This window comes from Monodelphis domestica, chromosome 2 (genome assembly GCF_027887165.1).
Source record: "Monodelphis domestica isolate mMonDom1 chromosome 2, mMonDom1.pri, whole genome shotgun sequence".
Taxonomy (NCBI): domain Eukaryota; kingdom Metazoa; phylum Chordata; class Mammalia; order Didelphimorphia; family Didelphidae; genus Monodelphis; species Monodelphis domestica.
In genome coordinates this window covers 176,386,151-176,400,018 of record NC_077228.1, presented here as the reverse complement: position 1 = coordinate 176,400,018, position 13,868 = coordinate 176,386,151, and the positions used below count along the sequence as shown (strand labels likewise).

At 41.1% G+C, this 13,868-nt stretch overlaps 1 protein-coding gene across 1 annotated transcript; it reads right to left on the bottom strand.

Annotated features, from left to right (window-relative positions):
- Nucleotides 1-1,017: 1,017 nt before the first annotated feature.
- LOC103101616 (carbonic anhydrase 4-like) lies at nt 1,018-12,834 on the bottom strand. Its single transcript, XM_056814654.1, has 7 exons — nt 12,768-12,834; nt 8,221-8,379; nt 6,252-6,397; nt 5,181-5,279; nt 4,649-4,718; nt 4,130-4,293; nt 1,018-1,239 (listed from the first exon to the last, which is right to left on the bottom strand). The coding sequence occupies exons 1-7, from the start codon at nt 12,832-12,834 to the stop codon at nt 1,018-1,020; spliced, it is 927 nt and encodes a 308-aa protein (XP_056670632.1).
- Between the last annotated feature and the right edge of the window lie 1,034 nt (nt 12,835-13,868).

Here is a 13,868-nt window from a genome sequence, read left to right as displayed (position 1 = left end):
TCTAACTTTGAAATAAACACTATTTAGGAAATCCAGTTGAGAGATGAAATATCTCTTTCTGTCATTCTTTCTACCTTCCCTCTCTGTGGCCAGCAAAGAAAAGGAGAGGTTTCAAATAGATCTTTTTTTCTGCCTCTGTCTTTCCCAAAACAGAGGGTAAAAGTAATGAATAATTAAGGAATTCAAAATTCAGACATTTTCAGCTTTACACATAAAGTCTTTTTAACCTCTTAACTCACTCTCTTGTCCTCCAAACATCCCCAGTATTCAGGAATGCAGGGAGAGACAGAGTTTACACCTAAATCACACAGTTGTTGTTTTTTTCATACTCCCAGTTTGTGCGTATCACCTTACAAAGACAATTAAATAAAATTTGCCTCATATTTAAGGCAGTCCCACAGTTAAGTTAAGAGACTAGTAAATGCCCATTTTTTGATTGACTGAGATTGATTAGCTAGATGTTTCATTGAGTTAGGTCATGAAAAGTCTCTTGAGAGTGAAATATCTTCATTTTTTCTATGAATTTCCTTAAGTCATGATGCTTTTTATACTGTCCCAAGGACTTTGATAAACTGGAGACAACCATGGCAAGGGATATTCTAGACTGTTATCAGCTAACACTTCAGTCAGATTAATTGTCACCCAGCTGAGAATAGGGCAGGCTGGACCAGGCAGCCCAGGGTAGAGGAAGGGGAATGATAGGCTGAAAGGGCAGGTAGGAGTTTTAGTAGTGTTTTAGAATAGAGCTTGAGAGGAGGGGAAATGGAGTAGGCACAGCAACCTGGGATGAAGGAAACTGCAGCTAAGGTTCATCCACTCTATAAAGGCCAGAGGCCCTTGGAAGGGGTTTGAGTTGGGCAATGAGGAGAATAAGATAATAGGTCAGTTTGTAAAGAAAGAATAGTGGCAATTAAGAGCAGCAGTTTGGTGCTGAGGAAATTTTATCTACAATATATTTATACAACTATACAGTACATCTGTGAAAATGCAAAGTCCAGCAGGTCAAAAATACAGGGATCAGAGATTCCACATCCAAAACTCCCAACAGAGAAAGATGGCCAGGAAGCAGGTCAGCAGAGGGGTCAGAAACACGGACCAGGTATGGGGCAATAACCTTCCCACCCTGTTGGAATAGATATGTCGATGACCTCTCCTCTGCATTTTCCGGTAGTTGTTTGCCATGGGAATATCTGTCTTACCCTTCTCATTATAGAACAGCTTCTTGGAGAACTGCAAGATCTATAAAGAACCAAAGATTCTTGTGACTTTACCATCCTTCTATTTTTTTAACTAAAATTTTATGGGTTTATTCCCAGTTATCTCACCTCCTACCTCCTCTCCCCACACTATAGAAGGCATCATAGGTGTATATATAAATTCTGGTTTTCATGTTTCTCTTTGTCAGTTCTTTCTCTGGAGGTGCACATTCACAAGTTGTTTCTCAAACATTAATTCTCTACCTATCTATAAGGTTCTGTTGGCTCTAATAATTTCACTCTTCATTATTTTATGTAGATCTATCCAAGTTTTTAAAAAAAATTATCTGCTCACCATTTCTTACAATGCAGTAGTATTTCATCATAATCATATACCACAATTTGCTCAGCCATTTCCCAATTGATGGATATCTCAGTTTCCAGTTCTTTCCCACCACAAAGAAAGCTCCTATAAATATTTTGGAACAGATATAAGTTCTTTTCCTTTTTTCCTTGATCTTCTTGAGAAATAGATTCATCAGTGGTATTATTAGTTCTTAAAGGTGTTCATAGTTTTATAACTCTCTGGGTATAATTCCAAATTGTTCTCTAAAGTGATTGGATAAGTTCATAGTTCCACCAACAGTGTATTAGTGTTCCTATTTTTGCACATCTCCTCTAACATTCATCATTTTGCCTTTTTATCATTTTAGCCCAGATGAGAGGTGTGAGATAGTCTCCCTGAATTGTTTTGATTTGCATTTCTCTAATCAATAATGATTTAGAGCATTTTTTCACATATCTATGTATGGCTTTGATTTCTTCATCCAAAAACTGTTCCTTTACATTTTTTCACCATTTATCAATTGGGAGATGGCTCTTATACCTATAAATTTGACAAAGTTTTCTATGTATTTTAAATATGAATCCTCTATCTGAGAAACTTTCTATTTTATAAAAAAATTCCTCAATTTCCTACTTTCCTTCTAATTTTGGCTATGTTAGTTTTATTTATACAAAACCTTTTTGATTTAATGTATTCAAAATTATCCATATTACATCTTATAATGCTTTTCATTGCTTTTTTACTCATACATTTTTCTCCTATCCAAATCTGATAAGTAATATGTTCCCTGTTCTTCTGATTTGCTTATGATATCTGCTTTTTATGTCATGTTTCCATTTTGACTTATATTAGTGAATGGTGTAACATATGGGTCCATACCTTATTCTTCCTAAGTACTTTCTAATTATCCTAGCAACTTTTACCAAATGGTGAGTTCTTATCCCCAAAACTTGGATCCATACTTTTGTCAAATACAAAGTTACTATAATCCTTTACTCCCATATATTGTATGTCTGTTCTGTTCCAGTGATCTATCTTTTGCTTTTTTAGCCAGTAACGGATAACTTTGGTAACTACTAATTTATGAAACAGAGTAAAATCTAATACTGTAGACCTCCTACCTTTACATTTTTCATTATTTCCTTTGTTATTCTTTATCTTTTTCTTTCAAATGCATGTTATTTTTTTCCTAGCTCAATAAAATAATTTTCTGATAAATGAACTGGAATGGCAATGAACAAACAATTAGTTTAGGTAGGATTATAGCTTTAATTATATTGGCTCTGCTCAGTCATGAGTTATCTCCCCATTATTTAAATCTTACTTTACTTTTCTAAAAAGTCATCTATAATTATGTTCATGTAGTTCTTGAGTCTTTTTCCCCCCAGCAGACTATCATTCTAATAGCCATTTATGTTTCTTTAAGCTCAGCTCAAGAGTTACCTTCTATGAGATCCCTTTCGTGATCACAGTCCCCTAACTTAAAATGACTGGCCCAGATTGTCTTATATTGATCTACTTGTTTTGCATATATTTGCATTCAGAACTTCATATACCTGTATATTCTATTTTTCTCAGTACAATGTAAGATCCTTGAGGGAAGGGACAATTTATAATTTTTTTTTCTATTTGCTTGTCCATGGCCTGGCAGATCAGAATTCGTGCTCAATACATGCTCGTTGATTGGCCCCCTTCAGATAAAAAGCCCTAATCTTTTGGGTAAGGACTTTGTATCCATTTATCAGTGCTCTCTTTGAGCCCTGACCCTTCCTCACTTCAGATGGGTCAGTGAGATGAAAGTAAAAATGATGATCAATCTGGGGTGAATGTTTGCCTTCTCCCTGTTCCTTCAGCTTGCTCCACTCAAATTGAATGCATCCCTCTCTACCCTACCACCCTCCATTCTCATGTGATACATGAATAATTTCCATTGTTGTCTTTATAGACAAGAGAAACTGTAAAGGATCCCAGAAATGATTTAAATGAGACTGTGTGGATATAACTTGGTTTTTGAGCATGGTTGGAAGAGGAAAGTTATGAGGGAAGAGTAAAGATAGGTGGCTATGACACTACTTTTCTTCTTTTGCTTAAAAACCCTTACCTTTTGCTGATACTATCTATCAGTTGCAAGGCAGAAGAGAAGCAAGGGTTAGTCAATTTGTGATTAAGTGACTTGACTAGGATCACACAGCTAGGAAGTGTCTGAAATCAAATTTGAACTCAGCACCTCCTGGCTCCAGACAGCCCTTTCTCTATCCAGTGAATCACCTAGCTGCCCTCTATCAATACTTTTCTTACTGGGGACTGGCTAGTGATTGTTAGACAGAGAGTCCCCAAAATAACCATTTGGTGGCCATTCTGAGATGCTGAGTCTCTATGACCTAGACTAGCTCACAAATGACAGTCACTCAGGCTAAATACAGTAGAGGCCAAACCCTATCACTTTATAAAATTAGGGGCTTAGATCCTTCCTGAGGAGCTTCCCAGGTTTCAATTCTATTTCATTCCTATGTAGCCCAGAGCCTCCCATTTAGCCCCACAGTGTCCTTGGAAAACTAATCTAGACTACAGATGCCCATATGGTTACCTGTTCTTCTTTAACTTGTAAAGGATCCTTATACACAGTCCAGATTACATTTTCTGGGCAGCTAGGAGAAGTAAGGGAGCCCTCGTATCGGAAAAATTTTGTCATATTCTTAAGATCTGGGATGAGGTCATAAAGGCTCATTGGTTTTGTGGTCACCTTATTGTCTAAGGGAGATAAAAGATCCAGAGGGCTTGTTAGTATGACGTTTGGGAAAGAGTCTCTACTTCCTTCAGAATGAACCCAAGTACAAATACAGTACATATTCCCCTTTGATGTTTGCCCTCCAGCACCAAACCTATTGCTCTATACTTGCCCATCACATCTCTTCCTGTGTACAGTTCTCCCCTGCCCCAATCCTGCTCAAAATGACTACAGATAAAGGAGTCTTATCCTCCAGTCGTTCAGCTCCTGATGCCCAATGCTCGCTCACACACACACACAAAGGTTCTTTCTCCCACCATCAATCCATTTTCCACCCATGGCCCCAGCTGGGAATAGTAGGTGCTTGTTATGGCTCACTTTTATATGGGATTTGGTCCAGGGCATCCAAGATAGTCTGGAAGCCTTCATGCGTTTTATTTTTTGAAGCCTGGAAAGAGAACCATCTTTTTCAGAAATGCTAAGAAGTGACCATTGGATAAGAGGCAGGGGGATGTTAGGAGGAAGGATAGGAGGAATCTGTGTTCAGTCCCCAGGGTCATTCTCAGTGCACCCATCCTTTTCTTGATGAATGAGTGAGATGCTGCATGGTGTTCTGACTAGTTAGCAAGAGGAAGGTCTCTTTGTCCTCTGCCTTGGGCTAGTCTCTTCTTTCCACCAAGCTTGTAAAATGTGGAGAGGAAAAAGAGAAAAACACATCTAGAGGGGGACTAAGGAAGAGAGTCAGAGGGAGAGAAAGACAGATAGAGATAATCTTTCTCTTCTTTCTAAATTGCTCCATTTTCTTGTTCTCTGCTGGTAGGAGGGAGAGTAGAAACGGGGAAAGGCAGATTTTGACTGGTGGATAAGACTGAGAATGGGAAGAAGAAGGGAATGGGTCAGGGGCCCTAACCTGTATCAGGAACCCCAGGGTGGTGATTGCACCTTTTTCAGTAGACTGAATTGCCTTTTCCAGCTTCTGAAACTTGTCCCTGACATGAATAATTTGCACCTGGAGCAAAGAATAAGAGAAATATGTTAGAATGGCTTCTTCTATTTTACCTGTGTCCTAGGGCTCTCCTAGAGCCCTTTTCTCAGCTTTTATTAGTCTCTGAGTTCTGGTCTGAGGAGAATAGGATTATAGATTTAGAAGAAATTGATGAGGAATTGGAGACCCAGAGAGATGAAAGGAGTTATAAAATAATTAAGATTATAGATCTAGAAGGGATATTAGAGGCCCTCTAATCCAACTCTCTCTTTTTATTTTTTTAAACCTTTACCTTCCCATCTTAGATTCAATACTGTGATTTGGTTCTAAGGCAGAAGTGTGGTAAGGGCTAGGCAATGGGGGTTAAGTGACTTACCCAGGGTCACACTGCTAGGAAGTATCTGAGGTAAGATTTGAATCTAGGACCTCCTGTCTCTAGGCCTGACTCTCAATCCACTGCGCCATCCAACTGCCCCCTCTCTCTTCTTACAAGTGATAAAACTGAAAATGCCAAGACAGGTGAAGTTACTTGCCCAAGATCACATTGGTAGTTACAAGTAGGATTTGAACACAGGTCCTTTGACACCAAATCCAGTGTTCTTTCCACTTTCCCATGAGTGAGATGAACAGGGAGCTGAGGAGATCCACAGAGTATGGAGAGGGTTGAGAGGATTTTCACTATGATCCCAAAGGGGAGACTGGAAAGGAAGTAAGGGCAGAGAATATATCCTTGCTATCTGGGTCCTAATCCTTGCTCTGCTGCTTATTAACCACGTGGGACTCTGGGCAAGTTATTTACCCTCTCTAGGCCCCAGTTTGCTCATATATATAAAATAAAAGGAGTAGTCCTGCAAGATCACTTCTAACTTTCATGTTTTGTTATCCTATGATCTCAGCCAAATCCCAGAGTCCTCAGTCCCTACACCTGTTGGATGGAGAACAAACAACGGAATGAGATTGAGACTAAGGCAAAATTTGGAGGGAAAAACCTCTCACCTCCATGGGATAGGTCTTCCCATTGATGGTGTGTTCAGAACCCTTCCTCAAAGAATCTGACCAGTGGAACTGGACATACATTGCCCTGTAAGTATCTTCCAGGCCACCACCAGAGATCTTGATTGTGTCATTAAGATCCACTGATACTAGTCAAAGAAATCAAAACTATTAATAAGCACATGAAAAAGTGTTCTAAATCTCTAATAATCAAAGAAATGCAAATCAAAACAACTCTGAGGTATCACCTCACACCTAGCAGATTGGCCAACATGACAGCTACGGAAAGTAATGAATGCTGGAGGGGATGTGGCAAAGTAGGGACATTAATTCATTGCTGGTGGAGTTGTGAATTGATCCAACCATTCTGGAGGGCAATTTGGAACTATGCCCAAAGGGTGATAAAAGACTGTCTGCCCTTTGATCCAGCCATAGCTCTGCTGGGCTTGTACCCCAAAGAGATAATAAAGAAAAAGACTTGTACAAGAATATTCATAACTACACTCTTTGTGGTAGCAAAAAATTGGAAAATGAGGGGATGCCCATCAATTGGAGAATGGCTGAACAAACTGTGGTATATGTTGGTGATGGAGTACTATTGTGCTAAAAGGAATAATAAAGTGGAGGAATTCCATGGGGACTGGAACAACCTCCAGGAAGTGATGCAGAGCGAGAGGAGCAGAACCAGGAGAACATTGTACACAGAGACGGATACACTGTGGTACAATCAAATGTAATAGACTTCTCCATTAGTGGCAATGCAATGATCTTGAACAACTTGGAGGAAAAACTGTGGGAGTAAAAACACCAAAGAAAAACAACTGCTTCATTACATGGGTGGAGGGGGATATGAATGGGGATGTAGACTCTAAATGAACATCCTAGTGCAAACATCAATAGCATGGGAATAGGTTCTGATCAAGGACACATGTAATACCCAGTGGAATTGTGCGTTGGCTACAGGAAGGGTGGGGGAGGGGAGGGAGGAATAGAATATATTTTTTGTAACCAAGGAATAATTGTTGAAATTGACCAAATAAAAAATTAAAAAATTAAAATAAAAATGAGACATTCAAGCAAAAAAAAATAGATTCAGATACTTTGTTGGACCAGAAAAAGGAAAAAGAGAAGGTAAGGGACTGTGGAGCCCTCTAGTTTGCTTTATATCCTAGAGTATCTGTCCTATCCAACTTCTTTCTCCCTATCCAGAACTTTTCCTTGTATTAAAAAAAAAATTTTAACCCTTTAAAAATCCTTACCTTCGGTCTTAGTAACAACACATAGACAGAAGGGCAAGGGCTAGGCAAATGTGGTTATCTGACTTGCCCAGGGTCACACAGATTTGATCCCAGCTGCTTCCAGGTCTGATCCTTTATCTACTATGTCATCTAGCTGTCCCTTTCTTTGTATTTTTTCCCTCCATCTGATGAATAGTTGTTTCTCATTCCCAGACACAGCATGAAAAGCTCACCTTAATAAACAGTGATCAGATAGAACTTCTTGGTCCATCCTCTATCTGAACTTAGCAAAAGCAAATAACAAGTTGTTACTCACTAGTAAAGCAACTACCCCTTTGCAAAGTGCTTTACAAACAGGAGTGGAGAAAGATGGCAGAGTAGATAGAAGAAGATAGAGGGAATGGAGTAGTATGATAGGGAGTGGATTAAAAAAAGGTGGAGTAGAATGAGATGGAGAGGAGTGGAGAAAAAAGCAGAGTAAAGTGGAGTGGAATAAGAAAGACTAGAATATGAGGAGATGGGCTTGAGTGAGCTGGAATGAAACAGAATAAGGAGGAGAACAGAGTAGTAAGGAGAGGAATAGAAGAAAATGGAGTGGAATTTACAGGTTCCCTTTTTCTCCCACCCTTTCTGGTTGGTTCCCAGGTACCAAGAAATGCTGACCTTGGTGGAGGGGACAAAAGAGTAATGTCCCCCTTTTAGCCCGTTCCCCAAAACACTGAGAAATAACTCACTCGTGTACCCATTGTTTACAATAGTCCATGGGTGTTGTCCATCATAATCAATGTACTTGAAATTGACCTTCAACCTGGGATCTGACAAGGCATTGGAGATCACAATGTTAACTGGAGATTGCTTAAAACCTTTGCAGGTGGCAGGCCATAATTCTGGACCTGAAGGATTAGAACAGATAAATGGAGTAGGAGACACTGGTATCAGATCTCAATTACAGCAAAGGACTTCATGGCAGAGGAAGATTTCATATCCAGGGGTATATCTTGTGTGATTATGTCTTATACTTAAAGGGGCCAGAATTGAGGCTTTTCTCTGACTCACCCCCATTTGCCTCAAATGCACTTCCTTGTCATCTTTCTCCCATCATCCTTCCTTCACTTTCTACACAGGCCTTTCCAGATCTCCCCAGTTCCTTATACCTTCCCTCCATGAACTATCTTGCATTTTCTTTGCATTTCCTTGGTATCTCAGAAGTCTAAATGAATCTATAAGATATAAGCTTAACACTACAGGGAATTATTTATTATTTTTTTTGTCTCTTCAGCATTAAACAAAGTTCTTGACATATAAATAACATTTAAATGCATTTATTGATTGACCAGTTGATTAATGTGGAGCTGAACACAGAACAGAAGCTATATAAATATATATAAATGTGTCTGAGACCAGATGTCTCAGAAGTCTTAATGAGTCTATAAACTACAACTTTAACACTACACTTGGACTTTTGGAACACTTGTTGACATACTTATTGCCTCCTGACTATAATGTAAGCTCCTTAAGGGTAGAGAACAGTTTGTTATTTTTCTATGTCTCCTCAGCATGAAGCAGAGTTCCCAGAACATAACTGATATATATTTATGGATTGAATCATTGATTAATGTGGAGCTGAATAAATAATAGAGGCTACATAAATACTTGCATGAATATCATTTTCCTCTTGGGTTAGTCCCCCATAACTCCCACCTCTCCCTTTTATAAAATAGAGTTGGTTGAATCTAAATCTGCTGGGCTGATGAGTCAGACAAAAGAATGAGATTAAAGCATCACAGGTTACCATAGTGAGAAGATGCCTTGGAGATCATCTAGTCTAAATTCCTCATTTTACAGAAGAGGCCAAGAATGTTCCAAGAGGCAAAGTTTCTGGTCCTACACACAGCTAGAGGATAACCAAATTGGAATGAGGACTTGGGGGTCCTGATTGCTCCAACAGGATTCTAAACTACACTGGATGGTGGCTGTGTACTTTGAGAAGAGGATTTTGTTACCAAATGTCCCTTCAACATTTCAAAATATTAATTATATTCTATATTATCATTTTAACGCTGCTCAGTTTAGAAAATGGATTTCTGAAGGACCTATGGTTTGAGACCGAGACAAGTTAGCTTAGATTATGTGGGTTGTTCTGTCAGATAAGTCATTTGTGCAATTATGTGATCAAGAGGTTTAGCCATGGTGAAGAATTAAGAAAATGCATCTCTCCTTGTTCTTCCACATGAGGGAAGAAGGTTGAACTATAGGTTCAGAATAGAGGATACATGGTTAGATTTCACTTAAATGTTTATTGGTTTTTCTAAACTGTTTTTATTTCTTTTGGGGAGGGTCTTTGTTACAAGAGACGTTTTAATGAGTAGGTGCTGATAGATTCAGAAATGAAAGGGATTTAATAACAAGATACCAATACATTTTTTTCCTTCAAGAAACTGGGTCTAGAAGGTACACTAGATGATCCTTAAAGTATTTTCCTGATTTGACAGTCTGTGAGTCTATCCTTTTGCTTATTCCTCTTCACCTGCTCCACCACCTCTCCCTGGGTCTGCTCTGACCTGTGTTCCTGACATTCATAACCAGAGCAGGGAAAGGGGAAGGAAAGGGAAGTCCTCAGTGGGATATAGTCAATTCTCAGCTCTCTGTTAGAAATAGTGGAGAATCTCCAAACCATTTCTGCTTTGTTATTATAAATTTTTACTGGGTATTTTTGCTATCTTGTGTTTGGTTTGTTTTTATTTTATGAGCTTTATTTCTTCGGAGAGATAAAGGCCAGACATTATTTGACTGATTCAGAAAAGTGTCCATTCTCTGAGAATCCCCCAACCCCAGGAGTGTTGGAGGAGGAATGGAACTAAGAGCATGGTGAGAGGAATGAGGAAAATGAACCAAGAATTAAACATTGATCAGAGATGACCCACTAAGGGGATCATTCATCTAAAGATTCAAGAAGTGACCCTCTCCAAAATATGGTCACAAGCATTTATAATAACACTTGCAAAAGTGTTTGCAAGTCGGGAAAAAAAAAGATTTTCAAACTACTTCAGTATTATTATCTGATTTCATATATATAACAACTCTGGGGGGGGGGTAGATGCTAGTATTATTACCCCCATTTTGCAGATGAAGAAACTGAGGTCATTAGAGTTGAAATAACTTGCTCATTTGCTCTGAGCCTGGCTAGCCACACATCATTATTGAAGGATGGATGATCTGCCTGATTTGGGAAGGGGGAATGGATTTTCTAGTCTTCAACTCACCTGAACAATTTAAAACCTTTGCTTGTGATGAATAGCACCAGTCATCTAGGAAAGACAAGGAGAAGACAGTGTTAGTTAAGGGAGGAAGTGAATGCATGTAGGGTGGAATGGATGTGGGGAGAATGGAAAGTCTTCTATGATACTACAAACTCACAGCTCTCCTACATCTCTAACTGCTGCTCCTCTGAATCCTTTGCTGGCTCCTCATCTCCTTCTCATCTCTGAAGTGTGAATGTCCACAAGGTTCTCTCCTGGACCTTCCTCTTCCCTCATGGTACTGTTTTCTTTTGTGATCTCAATCATCCTCAGAACTTCAGCTATCTATATAACCACTATGCAAGTGAAGCCCCACTTTGTGTCTCCCTGGGACTCCATTTCCACAGCTCCAGTTGCCTGCTGGGCTTTCCCAACTAGATTCCTACTGAAATCTCAAACGATATCCAGCACTAAACATATCACCTTCTCCCCCAAACTTCCCCTTACTCTGGACTTCCCTTTCCCCCCCTGGTGATGGTATCACCATCTTCTTAGCTGCTCAGGCTGGCAACCTCAGAGGATCTCTCCCCTTTCTTCCTCCCTCACAGACCTGCCTCTCTTACCTCCACTCACCTGTCAATCTCCCCCATATAATGTCTCTGTCCTCCAATTCCCAGTCCAATAACCACGATCCGCACCTCAACTTCTTTTTCAGACTCTTGTTGGTTTTGTTTGTTTGGTTTTTTTGCCTCTCGTCTCCCTCCTCTCTAATTCACTCTTTGTCCTGCTACCTGAGCCATCTTCTCTGTCCACCGTCCTGATCACAAAAGTTCTCTCCTCAATACTTTCCTTGGCTCCCTCTTCTCAGTTGCATATGAAAACATATACTTTTAGTCCCTCCAAGCCCCCTTCCATTCTCATCTTGTGCTCTTCACATATACTCTACGTTTGGAGAAAGTGGCCCATCCACCACCCCAGTGCCATTCCTGCCTTCTCCAGGTTCTGTGCCTTTTGCTCCTCACATCACCTCTCTGTCTCCTATTCCTGAAATGTCCCCACCAATGGAAACTTCTCTGTCTCCTGGGGAGACCTCAGGGAGCACCTCCTCCTCCGGAGTGCCTTTCTGGACCCCCTCCTGCTCCCCCTGGGTGGAAACCCCCTTGAAAGCAGGCTCAGCACCCTCAGTTCTCCTTGTAGAGACAGGAATGCTGATTGCTTACTCTGTCTGGGATGAAGTGGGAGTGATGAATAAGGGAAAGGGCTGCCCTTCCCTAGGAGCTGAGGTCGGATTGCCTGACACCTGGGGAAGCATGCAGTTTGGCTCAGATATGTGGGGGGTAGAAAGAGGCATTTCCAGGCCCCGGAGAACTCTCCTATCCAGTGCCCAGATGGATACGTGCAGACACGTGGACTAAGGGCTCAGGAGCAGTCCCCGGGGTGCTGCCCTTCAATGCCCCAAGGACAAGGAAGGAAAGAGAAATAGAATAGACCCTGGTTAACAGCCTATCATCCCTCTCCCTCTCCCACCCCCAACAGACACCCACAAATACACACACACCCATATCTACATGCACAGACATGTCTAGACACCCCCCACCATACACAGTATTCATGCACACACACATGCAACAACATGGGCACATACAGTTAACATGCATATAAACACCCACACAGATCTACACACACAAACACACATGTACAGAGGCATGTGTATTTGCACACACATCTATAGTTATCGTATAATAAAGGCCTTCACATTAAAGGCACCCCATACCACCCCCCTCCTCCAGACGGGTCCCCAACAATGACATTGAAATCTGCCTTTCTTTTTGCCATTAGGCTTCTTCCTAGCCTGTGAGGATTAACTTTGCAGGGGCCACCCCCTTTCCATAGCAATCAGCTCAGTGACTTTATCTGAGAAGACTGAAAGCTTACCCAAGTACCTGGAGCTGCCCACACCTCCCCTCCCAACCATGTGATTCAAGTCAATTCTTGGCCAAGCTCTCCTCTGCATGGTGCCAAGGTCCACTCTGACCTCTGACCCTCCTCAGGGCTGCTGCTTCCTTCCCTGAGTCTTGCCAGCTCAAGATCGAAGCTCCTGTGGTCCATCTTCCCTGGCAGATCTATGTGCCTCTTAGCCTTTGGGATGGGGGAGAAAATGGAGCTCATCCAAATAGTGTTAACTTTTAATGAGAAACTGTCTTCTCCCTCTCTTCTCACTGCCTCAGCCTGACCTGTTTCAAGGTTCATGTCTCTCCACTTCAGGACTTGCAAGAGGGTGTGAAATGCTCAGCTGGGAAGGGAAGTTGGGAGGATGTCTTATATCATGACTGTGAGTCTGGCTTGGGGCCCTAGTCAGAGTCAAAGAGGACCAATTCTCATGGCAACCTGAAGAGATGGAGGATGGGGAATGTATGGGTCAGAGAAGGTCATTTGGCCTCCCTAAGAGCAGTGCATCCCTCTGAGGCAGCAGAGAGAGTGCCAGAGAGGAAGAGTTTTAGTAGATGGTGGCAGATGATGGACCAGACCATTTGGACACCAGGATTCCTGGCTAGGTCAGGGAAAGGAAAGGTTATCTCAGTGGTATCAGCAGGAAATCTCAGTCTCATTCAGGTCATGGTGGTTGTAGAGATGAGGCTAAGGAGAGTTGCCCTCCCCAAATCTGAATGAACCTCTTAGCAGAAAAGTGAGTCTTGGGTTTCAGATCTTTGGAGTTCTTTCCTCAACCCTCTATCTGGAAAAGCACAGGGGATGGTCATGTGAACTGTCATCCTTTGGGGATAGTACATTTTGGGATGGAATTATAACCCAGAGACTCTTTGGGGTTCCTCCATGCACATACAGCACACTGTTGATTCTTTAGATACCTGGGTCTGGAACCCTAAAGAAGTCAGATGATAGCGTCTTTTTCCCCACACCCTACATCTCCCAGCATTTGTCCCAATATTTTGCTTTAGGAAAGGAAGCAGCTGAGAAAACTCTTCCATATCTGTCCTCCAAAAAAAAAATTGTTTGCTCCTCTTCCTGTTGTCAGTTGGGCATAGAATCATAGGATCCTAGCTGAATATTTAGAATTGGTAGGAACTTTAGAAGGTATTTAGTTAAGCCCCTTTTTCTTAAAAGTGATGAACTCTGAGGGCAGG

Coding starts and splice junctions, on each gene's coding strand:
- LOC103101616 (XM_056814654.1), bottom strand. CDS start 12,834: ATGGACCACAGGAGCTTCGATCTTGAGCTGGCAAGACTCAGGGAAGGA. Junction 5,280..6,251: donor GGAAGACCTATCCCATGGAG/GTGAGAGGTTTT, acceptor TCTTTGCTCCAG/GTGCAAATTATTCATGTCAG. Junction 4,294..4,648: donor GGACCAAATCCCATATAAAA/GTGAGCCATAAC, acceptor TATCTCCCTTAG/ACAATAAGGTGACCACAAAA.